Source organism: Salvelinus alpinus, chromosome 2, assembly GCF_045679555.1.
Source record: "Salvelinus alpinus chromosome 2, SLU_Salpinus.1, whole genome shotgun sequence".
Taxonomy (NCBI): domain Eukaryota; kingdom Metazoa; phylum Chordata; class Actinopteri; order Salmoniformes; family Salmonidae; genus Salvelinus; species Salvelinus alpinus.
Window position 1 is genome coordinate 101,625,572 of NC_092087.1, and position 13,225 is coordinate 101,638,796.

General features: G+C 40.9%; 2 protein-coding genes across 4 annotated transcripts in view; one reads left to right on the forward strand and one right to left on the reverse strand.

Annotated features, from left to right (window-relative positions):
- The window catches only part of LOC139546522 (zinc finger protein ZFP2-like), a 415,728-nt gene that overhangs the window by 148,314 nt on the left and 254,189 nt on the right, over positions 1–13,225 (forward strand). The window lies entirely within an intron of this gene.
- LOC139547268 (zinc finger protein 678-like) lies at positions 11,301–12,689 on the reverse strand. Its single transcript, XM_071356330.1, has one exon. It carries the CDS (start codon positions 12,583–12,585, stop codon positions 11,623–11,625), a length of 963 nt encoding a protein of 320 aa, XP_071212431.1. The 5' UTR covers positions 12,586–12,689; the 3' UTR covers positions 11,301–11,622.

Below are 13,225 nucleotides of genomic sequence, written 5' to 3' on the forward strand. Positions count from 1 at the left end.
TTCATAACTGTATATGATACAGAATGCGACCTACACACTTCCTTAAACATAAAATAAGTAAAGAAGTAATTTTGTGTGGAAGTCCAAAACTAGTTTTTACGTCGAAGGCACAAAGCACATCAGTAACATCTCCCCGTTGTTGACAGGGTTCGACACCTGCTGTTTAAATGGACCGATTTCTTATTTAGACGTTCACAGATTTTCAACATGTTGACTATCGCTGATGTCATATTTTGGGTAAAGTAAAAAATAAGGTGAAATATTTGGGGTAGATGTTCCTAAAACTGATAGTTACTATATATAGTAAGTCTATATACAGCCTGAAAAGGCTTGTTCATTCTCATGTGATGAATAACCTATGACATCATATGTTTCTAAAACTGATAGCAACTACACTGAACAAAAATATAAACGCAACATGTAAAGTGTTGGTCCCATGTTTCATGAGCTGAAAAAAACGATAGCAGAATTTTTCCCCATACGTACAAAATGCTTATTTCTCTTGAATTGGGCACAACTTTTGCATCCCTGTTAGTGAACATTTCTCCTTTGCCAAAATAATCCATCCACCTGACAGGTGTGGCATATCAAGAAGCTGATTAAACAGCATTATCATTACACAGGTGCACCTTGTGCTGGGGACAATAAAAGGCCACTCTAAAATGTGCAGTTTTGTCACACAACACGATGCCACAGATGTCTCAGAGGGAGCGGGCAATTGGCTGACTGCAGGAATGTCCACTGGAGCGGTTGCCAGGGAATTTAATGTACAGTACCAGTCAAAAGTTAGGACTCACCTACTCATTCAAGGGTTTTTCTTCATTTTTACTATTTTCTACATTGTGGAATAATAGTGAAGACATCAATACTATGAAAAACACATATGGAATCATGTAGTAACCAAAAAAGTGTTAAACAAATCTAAATATATATTAGATTCTTCAAAGTAGCCACCCTTTGCCTTGATGACAGCTTGGCATTCTCTCAACCAGCTTCACCTGGAATGCTTTTCCAACATTCTTGTAGGAGTTCCCACATATGCTGAGCATTTGTTGGTGGTTTGTTTGCAGCAATTTGACCATGAAGGCCTGATTTACGCAGTGTCGTCTGAACAGTTGATGTTGAGATGTGTCTCTTAATTGAACTCTGTGAAGCAGTTATTTGGGCTGCAATTTCTGAGGCTGGTAACTAATTAACTTTTCCTTTGCAGCAGAGGTAACTATGGGTCTTCCTTTCCTGTGGTGGTCCTCATGAGAGCCAGTTTCATCATAGCTCTTTTGCGACTGTACTTGAAGAAACATTAAAAAAGTTCTTGAACTTTTCTGGATTGACTGACCTTCAAGTAATGATGGACTGTCTTTTCTCTTTGCTTAATTGAGCTGTTATTGTCATAATATGGACTTGGTCTTTTACCAAATAGGGCATCTTCTGTATACCACCCCTACCTTGTCACAACACAACTGATTGGCACAAATGCATTAAGAAGAAAATAAATTCCACAAATTTACTTTTAAGAAGGCACACCTGTTAATTAAAATGCATTCTACGTGCCTACCTCATCAAGCTGGTTGAGAGAATTCCAAGAGTGTGCAAAGCTGTCATCGACGCAAAGGGTGGCTAATTTGAAGAATCTCAAATATAAATTATATTTATTTGTTGAACACTTTTTTGTTTACTACATGATTCCATATGTGTTATTTCATAGTTGATGTCTTCACTATTATTCTACAATTTAGAACATAGTAAAAATAAAGAAAAACCCTGGAATGAGTAGGCGTGTCCAAACTTTTGACTGGTACTGTAAATTCCTCTACCATAAGCCGCCTCCAACGTCGTTTTAGAGAATTTGGCAGTACGTCCAACCGGCTTCACAAATGCAGACCACGTGTAACCACGCCCGCCCAGGACCTCCACATCCGGCTTCTTCCCCTGCGGGAGACTGAGACCAGCCACCTGGACAGCTGATGGAACCGAGTAGAACGTCTCTCTGTAATAAAGCCATTTTGAGGGGGAAAACAAATTCTGATTGGCTGGGCCTGGCTCCCCAGTGGGTGGGCCTATGCCCAGTCATGTGAAGTCCGCAGATCAGGGCCTAATGAATGTATTGACATTGACTGACGTATATGTACTGTAAATCGTTGAAATTGTTGCGTTTATGTTTTGTTCAGTCTATATATAGCCATATTATACAGTATGAAGAGGCTTGTTCATCCACATGTCATGAATTCACTGTGACATCATATTTGTATACGTTTTATTAGACTTATGACGTAATAGATTTACATTTACATTTAAGTCATTTAGCAGACGCTCTTATCCAGAGAGACTTACAATTAATAGATCATATGGGTTGAGTAGTGTTTTATGATGTAATAGATCATATGGGTTGAGTAGTGTTTTATGACGTAATAGATCATATGGGTTGAGTAGTGTTTTATGATGTAATAGATCATATGGGTTGAGTAGTGTTTTATGATGTAATAGATCATATGGGTTGAAAAGTGTTTTATGATGTAATAGATCATATGGGTTGAAGAGTGTTTTATGATGTAATAGATCCTATGGGTTGAGTAGTGTTTTATGATGTAATAGATCATATGGGTTGAGTAGTGTTTTATGACGTAATAGATCATATGGGTTGAAGAGTGTTTTATGATGTAATAGATCATATGGGTTGAGTAGTGTTTTATGATGTAATAGATCATATGGGTTGAAAAGTGTTTTATGATGTAATAGATCATATGGGTTGAAGAGTGTTTTATGATGTAATAGATCCTATGGGTTGAGTAGTGTTTTATGATGTAATAGATCATATGGGTTGAAGAGTGTTTTATGATGTAATAGATCATATGGGTTGAGTAGTGTTTTATGATGTAATAGATCATATGAAGAATGGCGCTGAAGGAGATGGCTGACGTTTTACGATCCCGTAACCAATTGTGGTATTGTGTATGCTTCTTCGCGTTATTTGTAACTTATTTTGTACATAATGTTTCTGCCACTGTGTCGTATGACCGAAAATAGCTTCTAGATATCAGGACAGCGATTACTCACCCCATACTGGAGAAATACTTTTTCTTCAATGAAGGATTTACTTCAGAAGCCGGACAAGGCCCTCATCCTCGTCATTCGCATGAGAAAGAAACGGAGGTATCAGGGACAAAGGTCCGGGTGCCTTGTAAGGATCCGTCGCCAAGAGGGTAATCTACCTTTACCATCGGTGCTATTAGCCAACGTACAATCAATCGATAAAAGACGAAGTACGATTACGTATATATCCTACCGACGGGACATTAAAAACTGTTTCACCGAGTCATCATATCACAACCAGCTATTGTTGGGAGTCCCATAGGGCGACTCAGAATTAGCCAAGCGTCATCTGATGTAGGCCGTCATTGTAAAATAGAACTTGTTCTTAACTGACGTGCCCAGTTAAATAAACCTCTACTTACTACCAAACCCGGATCCGGGATCCCCCCCCACAGTAAAAAAGCTGACTAGCATAGCCTAGCATAGCGTCACAAGTAAATAGTAGCATCTAAATATCATTAAATCACAAGTCCAAGACACCAGATGAAAGATACAGATCTTGTGAATCCAGCCATCATTTCTGATTTTTAAAATGTTTTACAGGGAAGACACAATATGTAAATCTATTAGCTAACCACGTTAGCAAAAGACACCACTTTTTTTACTCCACCATTTTTTTACTCCATCAGTAGCTATCACTAATTCGACTAAATAAAGATATATATAACCACTAACTAAGAAACAACTTCATAAGATGACAGTCTGATAACATATTTATGGTATAGGATAGTTTTTTTTTTTTTTATGTGCATTTTTCAGGTATAAAATCACAGTTTACCATTGCAGCTGCAATCTGAAATAGCGTTGGAAGCAGCCGGAATAATTACAGAGACCGACGTCAAATACATAATTACTCATCATAAAACATTTCTGAAAAATACACAGCCTACAGCAATTGAAAGACACAGATCTTGTGAATCCAGACAATATTTCAGATTTACTAAGTGTTTTACAGCGAAAACACAATATAGCATTATATGAGCGTACCACAATAGCCAGAATCACAGCCGCATTTACCAGCAGTAAATGTTAGCGATCGTAACAACCCAACAAAAGATATATAATTTTACTAACCTTGATATACTTCATCAGATGACAGTCCTGTAACATCATATTACACAATGCATATAGCTTTTGTTAGAAAATGTGCATATTTAGCAGCATAAATCGTGGTTATACAATGTAATCTGTAAAAACATTGCATGCATTCTGGCCGGCGCCATCTTGGAGAAGCGCCTATTCTAATAAAAATACTATTCATAAACTTGACTAAAAAATATAAGTTGGACAACAATTGAAGATAAATTAGTTCTTAATGCAATCGCTGTGTTAGATTTTTAAAATTGACGTTACTAGACATATAGTGTGCGTTGCAGCCAGACCAGTGCCTGCAAAAATGGCGAGCAAACACTATTACATTTTTCCACATAAATACGGAATAACATCATAAATAGTTCCTACTTTTGGACGAGCTTCCATCAGTATCTTGGGCAATGTGTCCTTTCTTCAAAATAATAGTTTCTTTGTTGTAAAACGTCCTCTTCACCTTTGGAATTAGCTGCTAACAGTAGCTATGTCGCACACACATGTCCAAATCCTCAAACGAAATACTAAGGAAATTCAGAAAAATAGCAATATACTCGCATAAACTGATATAAATCGGTTTCAAATAACATCGTTATGATGTTTCTAACACCTATATTTAATTAAATTACAGACGGATACATCTAAGGTCGATAACTGAGCGTTCCAAAATTTCATCCTGTGGTCTTGTCTTGCGCCATGACGAACGAGAGAAAGAAAGGTACTCTCGTTCCTTCTGGCTTTATAAACTCGGACAGCTACGTAGAGAGCCCATTCCACTTCTCATTGGTTACTGACATCCAGGGGAAGGCGGGTGCAGTTCATTTCCAGCCATAGGATATACACAGACTTTTAAACTGAACCCAGATCAGAGCATAATTCTCAGACCTTCGCAAGTCATGTCAGGATTCTTGCTGTAGAAGGAGTTCTGTTCCACCCACAGACATAATTCAAACGGTTTTAGAAACTAGAGGGTGTTTTCTATCCAATATTAGTAATAATATGCATATTGTACGAGCAGGAATTGAGTACTAGGCAGTTTAATTTGGAGACCAATTTTCACTAAGTCGAAACAGCACCCCCTATATTCTCAAGAGGTTAAATAAAGATTCAATAAAAATATGGCCATAAGCAAACAGGAACACACTGATCCAGAGGTGGTGCTCCTAGTGGCCGGGGACTTTAAACAGGAACACACTCATCCAGAGGTGGCGCACCTAGTGGCTGGAGACTTTAATGCAGGGAAACTCAAATCTGTTTTACCTAATTTCTACCAGCGCGTAAAATGTGTAACCAGAGGAAAGCTCTAGACCACCTTTACTCCACACATAGACGCAAGTTTGCGGACGACACTACAGTGGTAGGCATGATTACCAACAACGACGAGACGGCCTACAGGGAGGGGGTGGGGGCCCTCGGAGTGTGGTGTCAGGAAAACAACCTCTCACTCAACGTCAACAAAACAAAGGAGATGATTGTGGACTTCAGGAAACAGCACATCGATGGGACAGTAGTGGAGAGGGTAGTAAGTTTTAAGTTCCTCGGCGTACACTTCACGGACAAACTGAATTGGTCCACCCACACAGACAGCGTTGTGAAGAAGGCGCAGCAGCGCCGCTTCAACCTCAGGAGGCTGAGGAAATTCGGCTTGTCACCAAAAGCACTCACAAACTTCTACAGATGCCGCCTGGTACGGCAACTGCTCCGCCCACAACCGTAAGGCTCTCCAGAGGGTAGTGAGGTCTGCACAACGCATCACTGGGGGCAAACTACCTGCCCTCCAGGACACCTACACCACCCGATGTCACAGGAAGGCCATAAAGATCATAGAGGACAACAACCACCCGAGCCACTGCCTGTTCACCCCGCTATCATCCAGAAGGCGAGGTCAGTACAGGTGCATCAAAGCAGGGACCGAGAGACTGAAAAACAGCTTCTATCTCACGGCCATCAGACTGTTAAACAGCCACCACTAACATTTAGTGGCTGCTGCCAACATACTGACTCAACTCCAGCCACTTTAATAATGGGAATTGATGGAAATGTATGTAAAAATGTATCACAAGAAACTTTAAACAATGCCACTTAATATAATGTTTATATACCCTACATTACTCATCTCATATGAATATGTTATACTGTACTCTATTTCATCTACTGCATCTTGCCATCTTTATGTAATACATGTATCACTAGCCACTTTAAACTATGCCACTTTATGTTTATATACCCTACATTACTCATCTCATATGTATATACTGTACTCTATACCATCTACTACATCTTGCCTATGCCATTCTGTACCATCACTCATTCATATATCTTTATGTACATATTCTTTATCCCTTTACACTTGTGTGTATAAGGTAGTAGTTGTGGAATTGTTAGATTACTCGTTGGTTATTACTGCATTGTCGGAACTAGAAGCACAAGCATTTCGCTACACTCGCATTAACATCTGCTAACCATGTGTATGTGACAAATAACATTTGTTTTGATTTGATACAAAGCTCTCCCTCGCCCTCCATGTGGCAAATTTGACCATAATTCTATCCTGATTCCTGCTTAAAAGCAAAAACTAAAGCAGGAAGCACCAGTGACTCGGTCACTAAGGAAGTGGTCAGATGAAGCAGAAGCTACAGGACTATTTCGCACAGACTGGAATATGTTCCGGGATTCTTCCGATGGCTTTGAGAAGTACACCACATCAGTCCCTGGCTTCATCAATAAATGCATTGATGACGTCGTCCCCACAGTGACCGTACGTACATACTAGAGGTCGACCGATTAATCAGCATGGCCGATTAATTAGGGCCGATTTCAAGTTTTCATAACAATCAGTAGACGCTGACTATGGCCGATTACATTGCAATCCACGAGGAAACTGCGTGGCAGGCTGACTTCGTTACACGAGTGCAGCGTCAAAAGGACCTTGTGTCTGCACAGAGCCAAGGTAAGTTGCTAGCTAGCATTAAACTTATCTTATAAAAACAATCAATCTACACATAATCATTAGTTAACTACACATGGTTAATGATATTACTAGGTTAACTAGCTTGTCCTGCGTTGCATATAATCAATGTGGCGCCTGTTAATTTATCATCGAATCACAGCCTACTTCAACTTCGCCAAATAGGTGATGATTAAAAAAAGTGCATTGCTGAAAAAAGCACAATCTTTGCACAAATGTATCCAACTATAAACATCAACGCCTTTCTTAAAATCAATGCACAGAAGTTTATTTTTTTAAACCTGCATATTTAGTTAAGAAATTCATGTTAGCAGGCAATATTAACTAGGGAAATTGTGTCACTTCTCTTGTGTTCAGTGCAAGCAGAGTCAGGGTATATGGAACAGTTAGGGCCGCCGGGCTCGTTGTGAACTGTGAACTAATTTGCCAGAATTTGACAGAGTTGAAGTCGGAAGTTTACATTAAGTTGGAGTCATTAAAACTCGTTTTTCAACCACTCCACAAATTTCTTGTTCACAAACTATAGTTTTGGCAAGTCGGTTAGGACATCTACTTTGTGCATGACACAAGTAATTTTTCCAACAATTGTTTATAGACAGATTATTTCACTGTATCACAATTCCAGTGGGTCAGAAATGTACATACACTAAGTTGACTGTGCCTTTAAACAGCTTGGAAAATTCCAGAAAATGATGTCATGGCTTTAGAAGCTTCTGATAGGCTAATTGACATAATTTTAGTCAATTGGAGGTGTACCTGTGGATGTATTTCAAGGCCTATCCTTCAAACGCAGTGCCTCTTTGCTTGACATCATGAGAAAATCAAAAGAAATCAGCCAAGACCTCCGAAAAAAATTTGTAGACCTCCACAAGTCTGGTTCATCCTTGGGAGCAATTTCCAAACGCCTGAAGGTACCACGTTCATCTGTACAAACAATAGTACGCAAGTATAAACACCATGGGACCACGCAGCCGTCATATTGGCTCATTCATCCCCCTCTTCTCCCCTGTAACTATTCCCCAGGTTGTTGCTGTAAATGAGAATGTGTTCTCAGTCAACATACCTGGTAAAATAAAAAATAAATAAATACAGCTACGGAAGGAGACAAGTTCTGTCTCCTAGAGATGAACGTACTTTGGTGCGAAAAGTGCAAATCAATCCCAGAACAACAACAAAGGACCTTGTGAAGATGCTGGAGGAAACAGGTACAAAATTATCTATATCCACAGTAAAACGAGTCCTATATCGACATAACCTGAAAGGTCGCTCAGCAAGGAAGAAGCCCCTGCTCCAAAACCGCCATAAAAAGCCAGACTACAGGTTGCAACTGCACATGGGGACAAAGATCATACTTTTTGGAGAAATGTCCTCTGGTCTGATGAAACAAAAATATAACTGTTTGGCCATAATGACCATCGTTCTGTTTGGAGGAAAAAGGGGGAAGCTTGCAAGCCGAAGAACACCATCCCAACCGTGAAGTACGGGGGTGGCAGCATTATGTTGTGGGGGTGCTTTGCAGCAGGAGGGACTGGTGCACTTCACAAAATAGATGGCATCATGAGGCAGGAAAATTGTGGATATATTGAAACAACATCTCAAGACATCAGTCAGGAAGTTAATGCTTGGTCGCAAATGGGTCTTCCAAATGGACAATGACCCCAAGCATACTTCCAAAGTTGTGTCAAAATGGCTTAAGGACAACAAAGTCAAGGTATTGGAGTGGCCATCACAAAGTCCTGACCTCAATCCTATAGAATATGTGTGGCCAGAACTGAAAAAGCGTGTGTGAGCAAGGAAGCCTACAAATCTGACTCAGTTACACCAGCTCTGTCAGGAGGAATGGGCCAAAATTCACCCAACTTATTGTGGGAAGCTTGTGGAAGGATACCCGAAACGTTTGACCCAAGTTAGACAATTTTAAAGGCAATGCTACCAAATACTAATTGAGTGTATGTAAACTTCTGACACACTGGGAATGTGATGAAAGAAATTAAAGCTGAAATATATCATTCTCTCTACTATTATTCTAACATTTCACAATCTTAAAATAAAGTGGTGATCCTAACTGACCTAAGACAGGGCATTTTTACAAGGATTAAATGTCAGGAATTGTGAAAAACTGAGTTAAAATGTATTTGGCTAAGGTGTATGTAAACTTCTGACTTCAACTGTAATTATGCCATAACATTGAAGGTTGTGCAATGTAACAGCAATATTTAGACTTATGGATGCCACCCGTTTTATAAAATATGGAACGGTTCTGTATTTCACTGAAAGAATAAATGTTTTGTTTTCGAAATTATAGTTTCTGGATTTGACCATATTAATGACCTAAGGCTTGTATTTCTGTGTGTTTATTATATTATAGTTAAGTTTATGATTTGATATTTGACAGAGCAGTCTGACTGAGCGGTGGTAGGGAGCAGCAGGCTCGTAAGCATTCATTCAAACAGCATTTTCCTGCAATTGCCAGCAGCTCTTCGCAATGCTTGAATCACAGCGCTGTTTAAGACTTCAAGCCAAAAAAACTCCCGAGATTAGGCTGGCAATACTAAAGTGCCTATAAGAACATCCAATAGTCAAAGGTATATGAAATACAAATGGTATAGAGAGACATAGTCAACGCGTCATAATTCCTATAATAACTACAACCTCAAACTTCTTACCTGGGAATATTTGAAGACTCATGTTAAAAGGAACCACCAGCTTTCATATGTTCTCATGTTCTGAGCAAGGAACTTAGACGTTAGCTTTTTTACATGGCACATACTGTACTTTTACTTTCTTCTCCAACACTGTGTATTTGCAATATTTCTACCAAATTGAACATGTTTCATTATTTATTTGAGACTAAATAGATTTTATTTATGTATTATATTAAGTTCAAATAAAATTGTTCATTCAGTATTGTTGTAAATGTCATTATTACAAATATATATATAAAAATGTGCCGATTAATCGGTATTGGCTATTTTTGGTCCTCCAATAAATCCGTATCGGCGTTGAAAAATCATAATCGGTACATACCCCAACCAGAAGTTATGGATTACAGGCAACATCCCCACTGAGCTAAAGGGTAGTAGTCCGGAAGCTTATAAGAAATCCCGCTATGCCCTCCGACGAACCATCAAACAGGCAAAGAGTCAAAACAGGACTATGATCGTATGGTACTACACCGGCTCCGAGGTTCGTTGGATATTTGCAGGGCTTGCAGACTATCACACACTATAAAGAGAAGCACAGCCGCGAGCTGCCCCGTGACACCTACCAGATGAGCTAAATTACTTGTATGCTCGCTTCGAGGCAAGTAACACTGAAGCATGCATGAGAGCATCAGCTGTTCCGGGTCAACATTCCCAAGGCCGCAGGGCCAGACGGATTACCCGGATGTGTACTCCGAGCATGCCCTGACCGAGTCTGTAATACCAACATGTTTCAAGCAGACCACCATAGTCCCTGTGTCCAAGAACACTAAGGTAACCTACCTAAATTACTACCGACCCGTAGCACTCACGTCTGTAGCCATGAAGTGCTTTGAAAGGCTGGTCATGGCTCACATCAACACCATTATCCCAGTAACACTTAGACCCACTCCAATTTGCATACCGCCCCAACAGATCCACAGATGATGCCATCTCTATTGCACTCAACACTGCCCTTTCCCACCTGGACAAAAGGAACACCTGTGAGAATGCTATTCATTGACTACAGCTCAGAGTTCAACACCATAGTGCCCTCAAAGCTCATCACTAAGCTAAGGACCCTGGGACTAAACACCTCCCTCTGCAACTGGATCCTGGACTTCCTGACGGGCCGCCCCCAGGTGGTAAGGGTAGGTAACTACACATCAGCCACATTGATCCTCAACACGGGGGCCCCTCAGGGGTGCATGCTCAGTCCCCTCCTGTACTCCCTGTTCACTCATGACTGCACGGCCAGGCACGACTCCAACACCATTATTAACTTTGCCGATGACAACAGGGGTAGGCCTGATAACTGCACCATCGAGAGCCTCCTGACTGGTTGCATCACTGCCTGGTATGGCAACTGCTCGACCTCCGACCACAAGGCACTACAGTACATCACTGGGGCCGAGCTTCCTGCCATCCAGGACATTTATACCAGGCGGTGTCAGAGGAAGGCCCTAAAAATGCAATTAACATTTTGCATTACAGAGTCTGTGAACATTTTCATTTCATTAAATCATCAGTGGGCCAACATTGCAAATGTAAACAACGGAACAAATGCATCACATCCAAATATCACTTGATTATCTGCAGTGCTGGAGGAATGACACACAGATAAACACACACACAGTGTCAGAGTTTAAAAAAGGACCATTTAAAACAGAAGGAATCTGACCTACTCTATATTCAAACTCCATATTAAATTCATGTTTTTTAATAAAAACATACAAATATATGTTTTAGTATACTTTGTACAATTCAAGTTCATATGGTAAAAACAGGTAATCATTATCAGTCAACAATATAAGACAGCAAGTCCCCTGTGTGTATTCTCTCATGCCATTTCAGCTCCCCCAGCTGGTTGAAACACTTTCCACATTGGGAGCAATGGTAAGGCTTCTCCCCTGTGTGCATTCTCTCATGCCATTTCAGCTCCCCCGGCTGGTTGAAACCCTTTCCACATTGGGAGCAGTGGTAAGGCTTCTCCCCTGTGTGTATTCTCTCATGTTGTTTCAGGTTCCCTAACTTGTTAAAACACTTTCCACACTGGGAGCAATGGTAAGGCTTCTCCCCCGTGTGTATTCTCTCATGCCGTTTCAGATCCGCAGGCCGGTTGAAACCCTTTCCACACTGGGAGCAGTGGTAAGGCTTCTCCCCTGTGTGTATTCTCTCATGTTGTTTCAGGTTCCCTAAATTGTTAAAACACTTTCCACACTGGGAGCAATGGTAAGGCTTCTCCCCCGTGTGTATTCTCTCGTGCCGTTTCAGTTCCGCAGGCCAGTTGAAACCCTTTCCACACTGGGAGCAGTGGTAAGGCTTCTCCCCTGTGTGTATTCCTTCATGCCGTTTCAGCTTCGCCGCCTCTCTGAAACCCTTTCCACACTGGGAGCAGTGGTAAGGCTTCTCCCCTGTGTGAATTCTCTCATGTTGTTTCAGGTTCCCTAACTTGTTAAAACACTTTCCACACTGGGAGCAGTTGTAAGGCTTCTCCCCTGTGTGTATTCTCTCATGTTTTTTCAGGTTCCCTAAATCGTTAAAACTCTTTCCGCACTGGGAGCAGTGGTAAGGCTTCTCCCCTGTGTGGATTCTCTCATGTTTTTTCAGGTGTGCTATAAATTTAAAACACTTTCCACACTGGGGGCAGTGGTAAGGCTTCTCCCGTGTGTGTATTCTCTCATGCCGTTTCAGATGCGCAGGCCGGTTGAAACACTTTCCACACTGGGAGCAATGGTAAGGCTTCTCCCCTGTGTGCATTCTCTCGTGCCATTTCAGCTCCCCCGGCTGGTTGAAACACTTTCCACACTGGGGGCAGTGGTAAGGCTTCTCCCCTGTGTGTATTCCTTCATGCCGTTTCAGCTTCGCCGCCTCTCTGAAACCCTTTCCACACTGGGAGCAGTGGTAAGGCTTCTCCCCTGTGTGGATTCTCTCATGTTTTTTGTGTGTATTCTCTCATGCCGTTTCGTTTCAGGTCCCATAACCGGTTACAACCCTTTCTACAGTGGGAGCACTGGTGTCGTCTTGCTGGTTTGGACGTCCCTGGCTCTGGTTCCTCTGAGTCTGGTCTTTCTCCTGCCAAAGACAGTGTTTTTAAAAAAAAAAATAGAGACCTGAATGAAACCTCCACATGATAAAACAACCTTGCTACGAGGGTAAATCCTGAATCAGATCTCTCAATAACCTGAGGCCAGTTAACAATCTTTGTGTGATTTTAAAGAGCATCCTGGTAATTACTGATATGTTTACATTACTTATTTTATTCATCCTGTTTTACAAGTCAGAACACAAAAAACTAGACAGTTCTATGACACTAACATCGCTGGATTCCTATCAGCAGGTGGTTCTAAATATATAACCTTCATAGTTGTATGATACAGAATGTGACCTATGTGACCTA

What these genes read in the sequence shown, in the direction of transcription:
- LOC139547268 (XM_071356330.1), bottom strand. Translation starts at nt 12,585, where the DNA reads ATGCACACAGGGGAGAAGCCTTACCATTGCTCCCAGTGTGGAAAGTGT.